Source organism: Antennarius striatus, chromosome 13 (assembly GCF_040054535.1).
Source record: "Antennarius striatus isolate MH-2024 chromosome 13, ASM4005453v1, whole genome shotgun sequence".
In the NCBI taxonomy this organism is placed as follows: Eukaryota; Metazoa; Chordata; class Actinopteri; order Lophiiformes; family Antennariidae; genus Antennarius; species Antennarius striatus.
This window is the reverse complement of record NC_090788.1, coordinates 18,615,982-18,631,058: the sequence shown is the minus strand read 5'-3', so window position 1 is coordinate 18,631,058 and position 15,077 is coordinate 18,615,982. Positions and strand designations below refer to the sequence as shown.

Sequence of the window (15,077 nt, the reverse complement as noted above, 5' to 3'; positions counted from 1 at the left end):
TCCTTTGTGACTTATTTGTTTTGAATGAATGAATGAATGAATGAATGAATGAATGAATGAATGAATGAATGAATGAATGAATGAATGAATGAATGCTATTAATAATAATATTGCGTCACGCGTTGACGCCCTTAAAATGTGTGAATTTAAATGAAATTGTCTCTTTAAAAAAATTAAAAGAACGACTAAAAGTACGCGAAGAAGAAGAAGCGGAAGTGACGACAGAGGCGGAAGTGCGTGTGAGGGGAAACAGTCACGCGCCAAATTCGCTTGAGTGCTGAGACAGAAGAAGAAGTTTGTCAAGATTTTTTTCGTGTGCGCTCAGAAAACGGCGCAGGTAAGCCTTTAATTTAACTAAGTCTAAAAAGAAATGCTTTTCAGTGACTTTAATTGTCTAGTTGTCTGCTGGTTGAACGTCGTGTGTGTGTGTGTGTGTGTCTGTGTTTTCTCTGGCAGCCGGTCACGGACTGTGTTTCTGCTTTAGCATGGCTGTACCTTTCGTGCAGGACTGGGACCTCGTCCAGACACTGGGAGAAGGAGCCTATGGAGAGTATGCTTATTCTTTTTATTGACCTTTATCCTGTGTAATAAGGTTGAAGTATCAGGTTTATTTCCATAAGGTTCTATAATCCTGTGAACATTTTCTGTGTCGCTGAACTGCACATGGTCAACCTGAAATGTTCACATGAACAAATGACCAGGACAGAGTTGGAGAAGCAGTAAACAAGCTGCGGGTCTGAATGGTTGTGTTCCTGTTGCAGAGTGAGGCTGCTGGTGAACAGACAGACAGAGGAGGCAGTAGCCGTGAAGGTGATCGATACCTCTCAGGCTAAAGAGTGTGCTGAAAGTGTCAAGAAGGAAATCTGCGTTCATAAGGTAGGGCTTTACCTTGAGTACAGCACGTCAGCTTGAAGTGTGACAGGATTAGGACAATGAGCAATGGCTTTATGGCCCTTCACACTGGCCGAATTAGGATTTGCACTTGTTAGTATTGCTAAAGTTTGAGACCTATGATTTATTAAAATCATCTTGATTTTTTTAAGCATTTAACAGTCTGTCAACCTGTCTTTTATTCCAAGTTGAATATAACATGTCAAATGTTCTCTGTCAGTTATTTTGACTGGTAGTGGAAGAATATCAAACATATTTAACACACTGGTCACTCATCTGATTTCTGTGCAATTGATGGTTTACAATTGATTGAACTTTTTAAACATTTTCTGCTGTCTGTAGAGTCTCAATCACACCAACATTGTACGCTTTTTTGGCCATCGGAAGGAAGGTCCCACTGTGTACCTTTTCCTGGAATACTGCACAGGAGGAGAGCTTTTCGACCGGATCGGTGAGATAAACTCACCTCAGTTTTTGTAAAGCACTTTGATAGATCCCGGAGGAAATTCAGTATATCATCTGCTCACAATAACTACATAAATACACGTAACAGGAGCATGACACAGACAAAAAGACGTTGCTTAATTACGTAAATACACATAACATAAAAAAGCATAAGAACATAAAAAAGCATACACACCCTCTGGTCCCCGTTTTTAAAAAGGAAAACCGTCACCCCAGTCTGCCACTCTTTCAGTACTGTCCCAGACTTCCAGGTAATGTTAAAGAGGCATGTCATCCATGACAGCGCCTCAACACCCAGAGCTTTCAGCATTTTCGCGCGAATCTCATCAACACCTGGGGTTTTGCCACCGTTAAGTTTTTTAACTACCTCAGTGACTTCGCCAAGAGAGATTGATTCACATCCAATAAATAAATAATAAGCAATACATTTTTCAGATAATAATTTGTCTCAATAAATTTAATCTGAATTCATCTGACAACCTCAGATTAGTTTTCCTCTTGTATTTTGCTCTTCAAATCAATTTGAAGAGCAAAATACAAGAGGAAAACTAGTTTATTTGCGTTGCTCAGTATCATACGGTGCAACATTCAAAGTTTTTGTTATTTATATGCCGCTGTGTATCATGATAACCCTTAGTCTGTTACTAAGAATATTCTCTTATCTTTTATTTAGAGCCAGATGTGGGGATGGCGGAGAAGGATGCTCACAGGTTTTTCCAGCAGTTGATATCAGCTGTGGTGAGTGAAGGAAATCTGTGGGCAATGTGACATTCTGCAGGTTCAACTATCATTAAATTTTGATTTTTGCAGGAATATCTGCACGGCGTTGGCATCACCCACAGAGATATAAAGCCAGAGAATATTTTGCTGGATGACAAAGGTAAGGACATATGTTTTACTGAAGTTTTCATGGTTTGTTTCCATTCATTTCAACAATCACTACCTTTTGTCTTTTGCCTTTAGACAACCTGAAGTTGACAGATTTTGGCTTGGCCACCATGTTTCGGTTCAAAGGACGAGAGCGTCTTCTGAATCGACTGTGTGGGACTCTTCCTTACGTGGCTCCTGAACTTCTCAGTCTCACAGAGTACAAAGCTCAGCCTGCAGACATCTGGGCTTGTGGGATCGTCCTCACTGCCATGCTGGCTGGAGGTGAGATCCCTGTGTGTGAGTGGCTGAATGCAATGTCAAACACCGTTCTGTAATTCAACATGAAGCTGGTTTCCAGAGTCAAGGAGCTTGGGTTCAAATCCTTTTTACATTTTCATCCATAGTTACCACATAGTGAAGAACCCAGGGTGAATTAGAATTATCTTCATCACCCATTGTTCTTTTTCATCAAAATTGGATTCAATGCTTTTCTATTTACTCAACAATGTCTAAGGCTGCTTCTTCTCCCTGGAAAAACTATTTATGCTGCTTCTATTTCAGAGCTACCATGGGACCAGCCCACTGAGAGCTGTCAAGAGTATTCAGATTGGCTACAGAAGAAAACATACCTGGCTCCTTGGAAGAAAATACAACCGTTACCTCTCAGTAAATCCCTTGTACTTCAATTCAAATTAAACTTGTTTGAAATAGTTTGGGGAATGTTTTAAAGTCATTTTCAACTTTTCACTTCAGGTTTGTTGTCCAAATTACTGCTGGCTAGCCCAGATGCTCGCATCACCGTTGCAGATATAAAGAAAGACCGGTGGTTTACTGAAGGCAAGTAACAGAATCACTGCAACATTATGTTTAATGTGACGCAGGCTAATGCCCCTCCGTTTATCACTGCAGGCGTGAAGCAATCAGCACCAAGATCAAGAGCCAACAAACATCTCAAATCAGACGTGGGACTCGTATCTGGCGTCAACTGGTCAGAACTTCATCTTGTTCATCTAATATGTTTTCTTCCTTTTGTGCCGGTATTTTAACATCACGCTCTTCCTCCATAGTGATGACAGGATGCAGTTTTCTAGCTCTCAGCCTGACTTTGCAGCAGGTGGTTGGGAAGCCATGCTGTTCATCAGCCAAACTGAAGGTCAGGTCAGCTTCTCTCAGCCCACCAAGCCAGAGCACATGCTGCTCTGTAGTCAGCTGCTGGGCACACCAGGAGCCAGTCAGGTAATTCTCATACCGTAATAGCCTTGCCTTTTTTTTCTTTTAAATGGGTGGTTTTAAGATTTTGTCAGCTCAAACTGCAAAAGAAATTTCAACAAGAGAATTCCAAAATGACTTTAAAAATTTTCAAAAATTCTATAAAGCACTAACACTCCCAATTAAATTCAATGAGACAAACATAAATATTGAGGCATAAATTATTTGTTTTTACCAAAATCCCCAAACAGTTTAGTTCAAATTCAGCAACAACAACAACAAGAATGACAACTCCAAAGTCATTTCTTTGTTTTCTGCAGATCCTCATAAAGCTCTGCCAAGACTGGCAGCTCCTTTAAAAAGTAAAATAAATACAGTACTTCAATGGCATAGATTAGATGTCATTTTCATGCTAGTCCATATAAAGCAACGTGTCTGGATTATATAAGACACATACTTTTGATTTTTTTGTTCCCTAACTCTTGCTTTATACATCTGTGTAGACTCCATGGCAAAGACTGGTTCGAAGATTAACACGTTTTTTCACAAATGTGAATGCTGAGGCTTCATTGGCTGCCCTGACAGATGCTTGTGACACCTTAGCACTTAACTCCAAGCCCACTTGTGGCAAACAGGTATGTCTGTACTCTGGTTCGCAGGGTGAAAAAAATGTCCTGAAGTTAATGTGACTCGTGCACTGAACTTCTCTCTGCCTTTTAGGTGACTGTGAACACATTAGATAAACGCAATAATAAGCTCATCTTCAAAGTCCATGTGCTGGAGATGAATCAGCGAGTGCTGCTGGACTTCAGACTGTCTAAGGTGGGTTTTAGCATTTCAGAACGGTTTACACAACAATTCTACAATGAATAATCCCAGTTATTCCAAAAATATATTTTAAAAAACTTAGTGGTAGAAAAAGTAATGAACTGTTGTCTGATTGTTTCTGTATGTCAACAACCTCTTATCTAATGTCAATAAACTTTCTAATACCATATTTAAAATTTTGGTGAGAAACGCAAATGTAGAATTGCAGACTTGGATAATTTCTGTCTGAAGACAGTTAGAATATTTTGAGAGAAAATGATGGTTAACTTTTAATTGACCGTTTTCAGTATTGAATGAAAATGCATTGATATTGCAGTGATATAAATGTCACTGGACACCAGCTTTTTGACTACAGCAGAAATTAACTTAAAAACTGGGTAACATTTCGTTCTGATGAGTTTGTCAGAGAGTAATTTTAGAACCAACTTTCTAACAAAATACTGAGATGTGTTGGTGTCTGCAGGGCGACGGACTGGAATTCAAACGCCTCTTTGTGAAAATAAAACAGAGGCTTGGAGACATCGTCAGCACTCAGAAGATCACATGAGGAGTTCTACAAAGAAATCCACACAGCTGGAGATGGACCACAAACTTGTATATATTTAGCTGTTCTATTGACATTTTAAATGTGTTCTGTTCTGTTCTGTTCTAAAGTGTGCTTGTTTTACTCTTTTTCTATCCTTGTGACAAACGGCCAATTTTTGGATGTCAGGGGGCAGACAGGTTCGAAAAGTATGATCAAATTTTTACTCTACTTTGGATTCTGAATGCGTTCATTGGCCTCTGACATCAATAGTCTGTCTCCTCTGACTTTAAGAAAAGTGACTTGTTCTTATGTTGTAATAAATTATTAAAGCAACACTGAAAGGCAAATATTCTGCATCATTCAGTTTGTACAATGAAGATAAAAACGTCTTTGAAAAAATGATAGGGTTCGGTTTTTAGTGAACCCACATTTATTAGAACTGCAGCAGAAATGAAAGCCTGCATGTGAAATTGTTGGATGAAGGAAAGGAAGGGGTAAAGCCCAGAAGGTAGGTTGTTAAAGGCATGTATGAATGTATGAAGGATACGAACATCTAGTCCTTCACAACAGATTCAGAAGAAGTGTCATCTGACTTGATAAGAATGCAGTCCCTGCACAAAATCTTGTTTCCCCACCTAACAAGCCCTCGAAAAAAATTAGGTTAATCCCAGAAGCCTGAACAAAGGACACAGGAAGGGGGGCATTTGCTCACTGTCAGGGTAGTTTATCATTTAATGAAAGGCTGGTGACCCCAAAATGTTTAAGGGAGCAAGACAATCAGACAAGAATTCTGTGGTGTGTATGTTAGACATAGAGACTGACAGAGTATTAATGTAGTTATTTCCTAAGTTATTAATGTCATTTGAAAACTGCTTTTAAATGTATTAAATTTCCTGACAAAATGTTCTACATTTTATTGTCAATTGAAAATTAATTTATAGGTTGACCTGTACATCACAACTATTTGGTAAGATGGTTGAATCTACTGAATGTTTCAAACAGGATTTTAACAGTTCACAGTTTAAATCATATATTGAACTTATACTTTGAATACAACTTTTTTTTCAAAGCTAAACTTAATAGCTGCATTTTCATTTTAATCCTGATATGAAGAGATTTCTTCTCAGATAGGCATAAATATTTTGTAATAAATGGTACAGAGTGCATGTATTTAAACCTGGTACGTGACCTGCTGAAACAAAAAAGTTACCTTGATGAGAAAAAAACGTGTAATATTTTTAATACAGAAATCAATGGATCCAATAGGTCTGTTCTTCAAGTTACTTTAAGACAGTGTTGCACTGCATGATATATTAAATGTTGTACTGAATATTATTAGAATTTGAAACTTATTAAATTGTTGCAGTTCAGATGAAAAATTCAGAGAAATTGTGAACTTTGCACATTAATTCCAGATTAATTTCAAACTGAAGGATTCTGAGATGTAGTACTATGAGCCTGTTGCCTTGACGGTGATGGTGACATTGACAGGTTCATTATCGTCTCCAGGGGGAGGGGCTTGGCTGATGGTGGGGGTGGCACTCTGAGTTGAGAGGGTCAGTGGTGAAGATGCCCGGGGTAAAGTGATGGGTGGACCTGGAAAGCACCGGGACCGAGGTTTAGCATCAGGTTTAGCATCAGGCTAAGTAAACCTTATACTTCAAAATATAACATTTACACTTACATGTAGTCATCTACTTTTGTGTTGACATTACCTTTTATTCCAATAATTAATTCTAAAAGAATTACTTGGACCCATTGCATCATATGCAAATGGAATGGAAAAGGTTGAGGAATGAAAGAGAAGTTGGACTGATGATGGTCCAACCCCAGGGAGTTGATTAAAATTCCTGACTGTAAAAAACACTTCTTGAAAGTGATTGATAAACCTAAATGTTAGAATTCCATGTTGTGAGCCTGAGTCCAGATTGAGGTTTGTATGAACATGTTTGATGGAGGCTTCGTCTTACCTGGACTGGCAGATCCACCGCTCTCCTCTAGTCCTCCCTCTGCCGAGCGTACCATTTCATCCTCTGGGAAGTTGATGTTTTCCCTCGATTGACTGTGATGCCTGGACAAACCAGAGGAAGGTTTGGTGTGTTTTCACACAGAGTAGATTGTCGACATCCGTACTAACAGCAGATTGCTGTTTTCACATATGTATACTGTATTTTTATAGACAGAAACTGAGATACTCACAAACCAAACAGCATGTTGTGTAGTCCTGTGGGAAGAAACAGCATTGTAATGCAGCATAATGGGACAGTGGCTTTGTCATCATTCATATCATTAGGATGTTGTCTCTTGTATAAGACTCACGGGGATGGCTGTTGCGGTTGCGTATTAAGAAAATGAGCAGCAGCACAATGACAATGGCTGCAAAGAGCATTCCACCAATAGCTGATCCAATCACAGCAGGGGCCACGTTGAATCGAGGTTCCGCTGCAACACATCACAGTTAAACATCGCAAAATAGTACAGCTCTGACAAAAGATGACAGCTGCTGCATTTAGTAAATGTCTTATATCCTTTTTCTTCATGTTTAGCCTCGCTCTAATTGTTCTAACATCATGGCAGCATGTTTTAGTAGTACCATATACTGTACAACTGAAAGAAATTAATGACATATATGATTCAGATGTTAGGTCCAGCGTAAATTAAAAAAAAAAAGGCCCAATCACTATACTTGTTTGTAGGTTTGATTGATAAAATGAAGGAGTTAAAACAGTAATCTTACAAAGTTATTTCTAAGTAGTGCACTTTAAGCAAATCTGGCTGTTAAGTCACATAAGTTTTGCATTTATCATTTCCCTATAACAGTCATTTCTGTCTAATGTGGGTCCACTTCCGCAACGGCAACAACAGTTTACTTTAAAATAAGCCCAGCTGGTTGGAATAACAGATGCACGGGCTGAAATTCACCCCTGACACCTGAATTAAAGCTTTGCACCAGCTAGAGCGGTCACATCTTTCACATGGAGTAAATAAAAGAAATAATGCATGACAAACACACAGGGCTAGCTAGAGGAAAGGTAAGGAGCAGTGGAGGCAAGAAAGGCAAGAGAAAGTCAGTGGACTCCTTCAGTTGTGTGTAAATGTGTGTATGTGTTTTTGTGTCTTTCACCTATAAAGGATGACAAAAACAAAAACAACATTTAGAATGCCATTCAATCATCAATTACAGTCAGACACTGACATGTTTCAATGGTTACCTAACCCACCTGTGACTACATGTCACATTATTTGTTTCTCCCTTCTTTGCGCAGCTGTTATCAGCTTTTTAAGACATCCCTAACTCTCTTCCTGTTTCACTCTGACCACACATTTGTCATTCTGAGCAGCCTCTGTGTGAATACCTGGAGTCTTTGCTGCAGAAGGATGTCCAAGGGTGCGGTGGTTGACAGGTACGATACGAAACTGGTAGGTAACGGTTGGTGTCAGTTTGCCTACTGTATGAGCCCTCACGTCTGGGTCGTGGATGATGTTACGGTACCAGACTGGTTGACCAATCCTCTCCTCCGATTCCTCTGATTCGTTGCTAGCGCTGCTTCTCCTTCCTGGTCGCTCCATCACCCATAAATGCTCCAGGATGAAACCTGTCAAACCTCTTTTCTCTTTGTTGTCTACCTGCCATTCCAAATCCACCTCTGTGCGCAGGCGGCTGTTGTACATCACTTTATCCAGAGTCGCATTGGGTGGCATTGGGTATCCTAATAAAACACAAAGCTGGGTTATTGTTTTGTTCCACACTAAAGCGTTTCAAAAATATTGTGTTGATGGACATTTGTGTTTTCTACAAATATGTGATAGATAATGAAGAAATGTCGTAGGACTTTTGAAGATTTTTCATTTTTGCTGCAGCGAGTCTGACTTTTATGATTTTCATGAAATGTTTGCAACTAACAAACAAATTTGCATGAAATTTGGTAATAGACAACAACCACCAGCAGCCAATTGGAATTGTTTATTATAAAGACTGGAAATGTGTGATCTAGCTAGCATCCTATTGTTGTATTCGTACTACAAACCAACTTGGAGTACACCAAACACGGTCTTAAAAGTTTGTCTGACTTGCTGCGCTGTCGACTGAATATAATTTTGTATTTTGCATTAAATTCTAAGAGTGATTTAACTTATTTCTTTTATTCTACGGCAAAAGTGAATTCCTGTTGCTGATCAGTTTTATTTGAAGTGCTTTTAGTTTGAAGTATTGAAACAGAAACTCATTTGTCCATGATGTTATGTGTTCAGATGGTCAGATTATTGCCCCCCCTCCTGTTACACTACATTATCACCTCCTGTATATTAATTTATAGTTAATAGGGTACAGATGTATTTCACATACCTTGGCTGAAAACAGATCTAGATAATGTTCCAAAATGTTTAGCTGTGTATCTGAAAAGCTCAAACAAATGTAGTAAAAACATTTCTTACTCTTGACCTCTAAGGTCACACTGACTTCAGTCCCTCCCACTGCGTTGGAGGTGGAGCACCTGTACTCGCCACTGTCTTGTGTCTGGCGCGTGTCCCTCACTGTCAGATTGGCCCATGCAGATGTTCGTGATAGCGTGTACTTGGCAGTGCCTCGGACGTCCACGCCCTGATTGTTAAACCAGGTGATCTCATCCACAGGAAGGTAGCTGGCTCTCAGGTTGCAGTTGAGCTGGACGTCACTCCCCTCGTAGACGGACACCGTCCTGTGCTGTGTCAGCAATACAGGTGCCTCTACAGGTGGCGATGCACAGTGTGAACACATTAATGATCAAATCTGCTCTTTATTTTCCGAGACCTGTCTTGAAATATGCTCTGACCTAATGTCAGCCTGCAGGTCTTGGTTTGGGCCAGCAGAGGATGCCTGGCACGGCAGATATAAGGTTTGCCGCTGAGGGCGGTGCCACGCCGCAGGACCAGGATGTTGGATGTTTCTTCACCTCCTTTGACCTGGCCGTCTGGGCCCTCCCACCACACCAAAGCATTGGGGACGCCTCCATTCCACGAGCAGGACAGCATGAGATACTGTTTTGTGTTAGTCACATAGGCAACACACGCTGGATCTGCAGGGGGGATATCTTTAGGAAGAGAAGAGATTGAAGTGAAATGTGACCGCTTTGGAAAACATTGAATAAAACTTTTTTTTTCTATGTCTCACATGTCCTTGTTTGGCATGCTGTTGTTTGTTTGAGCGCCACATGGGAGCCCATGCATGTAAACAAGCCATTGCTGGTGGTCAAGCCTTCTTTCAGCAGCAAGATGGCAGTGTTGGTCAGTTTATTTGTTTGCAGCAGTGCGTCGTCCTCCTCAGGTCCCAGTGGTTTCAGGTCTGTGGTCCACTGTAGGGACGGGGAGGGAAATCCACCTGGCCAGGAGCAGAGTAGTCTCAGAGAAGTGTGATTCAGAGCTGGCTCTAGAGAGCAGGTGGGGGAGCCATCGGGTGGGTCTGTGGAGATAAAATACAGGTAACAAGGTGGTGCCATCGGGGTCACGTCATATCATCAGGGGTCACTGGGGCCAGTATGTCAAGTATGGATTATAGTATAATACATGTTTAACTCAATTAAATTTTTATTTGCAAACTGTAATATTTAAATAGAAAAGTCTTGGGTGATGTAGTTTTAGAACAAGATGAATGAACTCAGCAAAACCACACAGGAGCATGATGACAAGCATGTGACCATCTGGCCAGCCAATGCTTGCCATGGCTGTGACTTCACAGTGAGGTACCTACCAGAGAGCCCCATCAACTTCCCAGACGGCCTGAACACGAGAACAGGTCTGCAGAAAATCCACACTTTGGTGTGATGGTTTGTGCATCTATGTGTTTGTGATTTAATGGGAGAGATGATGAAGTGAATGGAGGAGGAATGTTTGAACAGAGAATCAAAGTTTTCTTTTGGAGTTGTATTTCTGAAGGAGATTCAGTTTTTGCGGAAGATGAAATTCAAAGGTGATTCAGACCCTGGATTCATGTTCTTTTCCTGTTGAACCATTAAAGTATGAATCTGAATGACTCAATCACATTTGCATCAACAGAGAAGGAGTCAGGTTAAGATAAAGAAAGAAGGTTCACCAGAAATGAGTAGAATCGGCAGCACGGTGTAAGGTCAGAGGTTAAACTCACAGTAGACAGTCAAGCTGATGGTTTTTTTGGAGCGGGTGTTCAGTTGGGTATTTTGTGCCAAGCAGGCATAATCGCCTGCATCCTTTCGAAGGATCTTGCTGATGATGAAATGTGGCCCGGCAGAGGCCTCGGAGTTGTTATAGAACCAGAAATACTGACTGGTGGGGTTGGACTGGGCTTGACACAGTAGAGAAACGGTCTCTCTCTCCAGAGCCAAGTATCCCCGGTCTGTCAGGCTGAAAGGAGTCACGACAATATCAGGAATGTCTGGGCCAACTAAGGAGAGAGGAGACAAACATTCAAAATATGTTATATGCATGACTGAGCAACTTCATATTGGTCTATTAAGATTAAGATAAAATTCAAGGTCCATAGATACCAAAGAACGCTCTTCATACTCCCCGAGACCAAAAATACTCACACATGGTCTCCAGCTTTAAACGGTTAGAGGCCTCACTGTTGACGGTGTTGCTGGCCACGCAGTGGTACCAGCCCGAGTGGTTGCGGTTGACATTTGTCATGTTGATAACACTGGAATTGCCCTGCGCAAACACTGAGATGCTGCCATTGGCTTCATGTTTCCACACATAATTGATCGGTCCAGTTCCGTTGTCCAGATTGCAGCGCATCCAGATCCTTCCTCCTTCCACTGGAGACGCATCACTCATCAGGAGGTACGGCTTACTGACTGGAACTGGATTCAAGACAATATTTTCAGCCAGTTTTAGCACAATAGAGATCGGTATTAGCATTCAATATTTGTCACCTACTACCTTTTGCAAAACCTTTTTTTTCCTTGTGTTAATCGTCTACCTTTGTAAATTAGTAGTGAAAAGTAATATATGTGTACATTTCATGAGATGCTGTACTTTTACTTTACTTTTACGTTTAGTTTTAGCATTTGTATTTTGTGCAACATCATACTTTATAACATTTCTCAGAACACTTGTTGCTCTGTTTGGTTCTATTCTATGATCAGACTCGCAGCTTTATTTCCAAGTTACTCTTGAAATTACATTTTTTTCATGACAAAGTCTTATTTAAAAAGCTTTGTTACAAAGTTTAAACGTGCATTGTTTTCCTCATCTCTTTAACACTAAGTGCAACAGGAGGTTCTGACAGGACAGCAAAGTTTCAACATTTTCCCAACAACAGTTGCGTACATTTGTGTAATGTTAAGAACTCTGCTGGACTACAGGAACTCTCACCTCGGACAGTGAGGTGTACATAGTAGTAGTAGACTTTGGGCTCCCCGTCTATGTCGTAGAAGGCCTGGCAGGTGAACAGGCCGTGTGCCGCTACAGACAGTTTCTCTATGCTCACAGCTGCGCTGTTGGAGATGACTGTCAGCTGGCCCAGCTTCTCCGCCAGCTTCTGGATCCTGGTTCCTTTCCCCAAATCGTACACCACGGCTTTTATAGCTTCAGTACCGGGCTTGGTGAAGCTCCATATGTACATGTCAGGGGAGGTGGCGCCACACTCCAGGATCACCGCTCTGCCTACCACCCCATACACACTGGCATCCAGGTACACCACCTCCCAGTTGTGATTAATCTGCACCGCTGGAGGACAGAGAGGATACACAAACATGCATTCAAATGTGTGTGTGCGTGTGTGTGTGTGTGTGTGTGTGTGTGTGTGTGTGTGTGTGTGTGTGTGTGTGTGTGTGTGTGTGTGTGTGTTGTTTGTGTGTGTTTGTGAGTGTGTGAAGGAAAAGGAGATGGTGGTGTCAAATGCCCTGCAAGTGTTCAGTTACGGGATTGATTACACTGCAAGCTTCAGACTCTGAAATCGGTCACCAGGGGATTCCAAAACAGATAAATGGATTCATGAAATTAAATTTCTAGTCAAATTCTGTTCATTAATGAACTATTTCTTCTTGAACCCACCAAACACCAAATACCAGTAAACCGAAAAGAGACTTGTTTTAGTGACATTTTGTCATATACATTTATTAAACAGCAGCTATGTTCATATGAAACTACTGAAAATACTGATTTACAAATCTTACAATCACATCTGATTCTACAAAATAAATTATTGGTCATTCATAGTCATCATATTGTATTAACCTCTTAATGTCTATTTGACTTAAATGGATAAATTGCAGAAAATATATTTCTGACTGCAACTCAGGTATTTTCTAAAGTTTGTGAAATTTGTTTCGTAAGAAACTGGACTTACCCTGTGCGTTACAGGTTACCAGACTGGTAGATAGAAATATGAAGGCCAGTCCTAGCAGTTGGGCCACCATGGTATCATGATGATCCTGGGTACAACAAGCTCTTTACACCAAGAATATAATTTAAAAAATAAAGTAAAAGTGAAGCTCTTGTGTGAAGTCTTGTCCTCTCTGCTGTCCAGAAGTTTCCTGGAGAATCCAGCTGAAGACAGTGACTTAATTCGACTGAGCGAAGGGAGACGTGAAGGGTCACTAAACTGATTTGGGCTCAATTATTCATGTGTTTTTCCTTTCTCTGTATCCTTCTATTCCTCTTTCTTTCTCCTACGGGTTAGAATAACACGCTGATACTGAGCTCATCTATTATACAAGGCAGAGATGTGGATGGACAAGTTAGCCTTCCACACACTCTGGCGTGGAGCTCATGTCCACATTAACATTCCTCCACACAGGCCTTTTCAAGCTGCGCAGTGCTTTTAAATTTTTAATCCAACATTTGATGCTGAAAAATTAACTTTTAGAGTTTTCTCTTCAAACTGTCATGTTATATGACTGATGTGAGAAATGAATGAATTCTTCATGCAGATTAAGATTCGTTCAGACAGTTTTACATTTGATTTACACAAAAAAAGATGAAAAAAGATGAAAGCACAGGATTAGAGAAAGGTTTGTATCTTCTTTAAATTATATTTTCCCTTTGTAAGTCTCAATAGAAGTTAAAGAAGCCTGTAATTAAATTGTAGTAAAATGATTACATTTTCTTCTCATTTTAGATGAGCAGAAAAATTGAAGGCCTCTGAGTTTATTTCAGAGGTTACATGAGGACTAAACTCAACAGAATTGATGGGATTTGGATTAAAATAGATTTATTAATCTGGCTTCTCGTAACAGTGGTCTGCATTTTCTAACCTCAGTGCTCTGCAGGTCACTATCAATTATATATATTTTATAAAATAACTTGACATGACATGCTAATCGATAACTGTTACTGTCCTAATGTGATATTGTGATTTACAATAGAGAAAGCGGGGGGGGGGACAACATGAGTGATGGAACCACGAGTGTGTAATGTGTGTGTAATGTGAGTCCAGAGATCAGTTTCCTTCAATTTGGCAGAGATCAACATTGACCAGTTGCAGTTTAGTTGATTAGATAATCCAAAGAAAAAAATATTACACATAAAAGAGAAAAAAGATTGTACACACATTTTTGATTAAATTGCCATCATCTACTTTTGTTCTTTCAGAGCAGGTAGTGTGAAATTACTTTCCACTGATTCACTGTATTCTTCTCAGGTGTTTTCATTTACACATTTCTCTACAACACTAACACTGCAGAACCTTTTACGATGCCTATTCGGGGCAGGACAGTGGAGCCTTTATTAAACCTCACTGTTCTGAGAAGGGCTCACTTCTCTCATCACCCACCAGCGGAGCAAAAGCTTCATTATGTTTATTTTTAGGAACTGATCATTTAACTATTCTGTACAGCAATCATATCAAGATTTTATTTGAATAAATACTTGGATATGTTGATAATACCTGACATTGCATGTTATGAAAAATGGAGTAATGAATTGGGCTACATTTAGACAAACTTTTATTAGATTTCAGTGGATATGCTGATGCAATTCAGCCCTGTGCTGTGGAAGGGTGGATTTTAGATTTGAAGAACATTCCATCTTTAAGCGTCCCTCGAAGGGGTAAATATTTTTCCACTCTAGATATCATTTTTGTAATCATCACACGCATATATTTCATGAGCAAACACCCAAATCACACACACACAAGGGACCTGTTGGCATGCAAATAAATGGTGAGCAGTTGAGCAACTTGCAAGTGGATGGTGTCTTGCTCAAGAGCACCTCAGCAGTGCTCAGGAAGTGAACTGGCACCTCTCCACTGCCAGTTCACACTCCAAACTTTTTGGTCCACATGGGTCTTGAACCGGCCACCCTCCGGTCCCCAACCGAGTTGATCAACTGAAAC

At 40.3% G+C, this 15,077-nt stretch overlaps 2 protein-coding genes across 5 annotated transcripts; one reads left to right on the top strand and one right to left on the bottom strand.

The window, feature by feature from the left end:
* The first annotated feature begins 244 nt into the window (after positions 1 to 244).
* On the top strand, positions 245 to 5,062 carry chek1 (checkpoint kinase 1). Of its 4 annotated transcripts, none has more exons than XM_068331612.1 (14): positions 245 to 337; positions 485 to 550; positions 762 to 810; positions 1,234 to 1,342; positions 2,030 to 2,094; positions 2,167 to 2,236; positions 2,320 to 2,508; positions 2,788 to 2,892; positions 2,980 to 3,063; positions 3,136 to 3,214; positions 3,294 to 3,462; positions 3,939 to 4,070; positions 4,156 to 4,257; positions 4,727 to 5,062. In XM_068331612.1, exons 2-14 carry the CDS (start codon positions 486 to 488, stop codon positions 4,808 to 4,810), a joined length of 1,302 nt encoding a protein of 433 aa, XP_068187713.1. In that variant the 5' UTR covers positions 245 to 337; position 485; the 3' UTR covers positions 4,811 to 5,062. The 4 variants fall into 4 exon arrangements, with proteins under 4 accessions (XP_068187713.1, XP_068187711.1, XP_068187712.1 ...); XM_068331610.1 differs by having other exon boundaries at positions 762 to 876; XM_068331611.1 differs by having other exon boundaries at positions 253 to 337; positions 457 to 550.
* A 1,091-nt stretch (positions 5,063 to 6,153) lies between these two features.
* Positions 6,154 to 13,161, bottom strand: LOC137606706 (V-set and immunoglobulin domain-containing protein 10-like 2). Its single transcript, XM_068332095.1, has 12 exons — positions 13,085 to 13,161; positions 12,116 to 12,492; positions 11,329 to 11,601; positions 10,908 to 11,183; positions 9,939 to 10,226; positions 9,601 to 9,858; positions 9,224 to 9,514; positions 8,146 to 8,499; positions 7,109 to 7,231; positions 6,989 to 7,013; positions 6,760 to 6,860; positions 6,154 to 6,385 (listed from the first exon to the last, which is right to left on the bottom strand). Exons 1-12 carry the CDS (start codon positions 13,159 to 13,161, stop codon positions 6,240 to 6,242), a joined length of 2,589 nt encoding a protein of 862 aa, XP_068188196.1. The 3' UTR covers positions 6,154 to 6,239.
* Between the last annotated feature and the right edge of the window lie 1,916 nt (positions 13,162 to 15,077).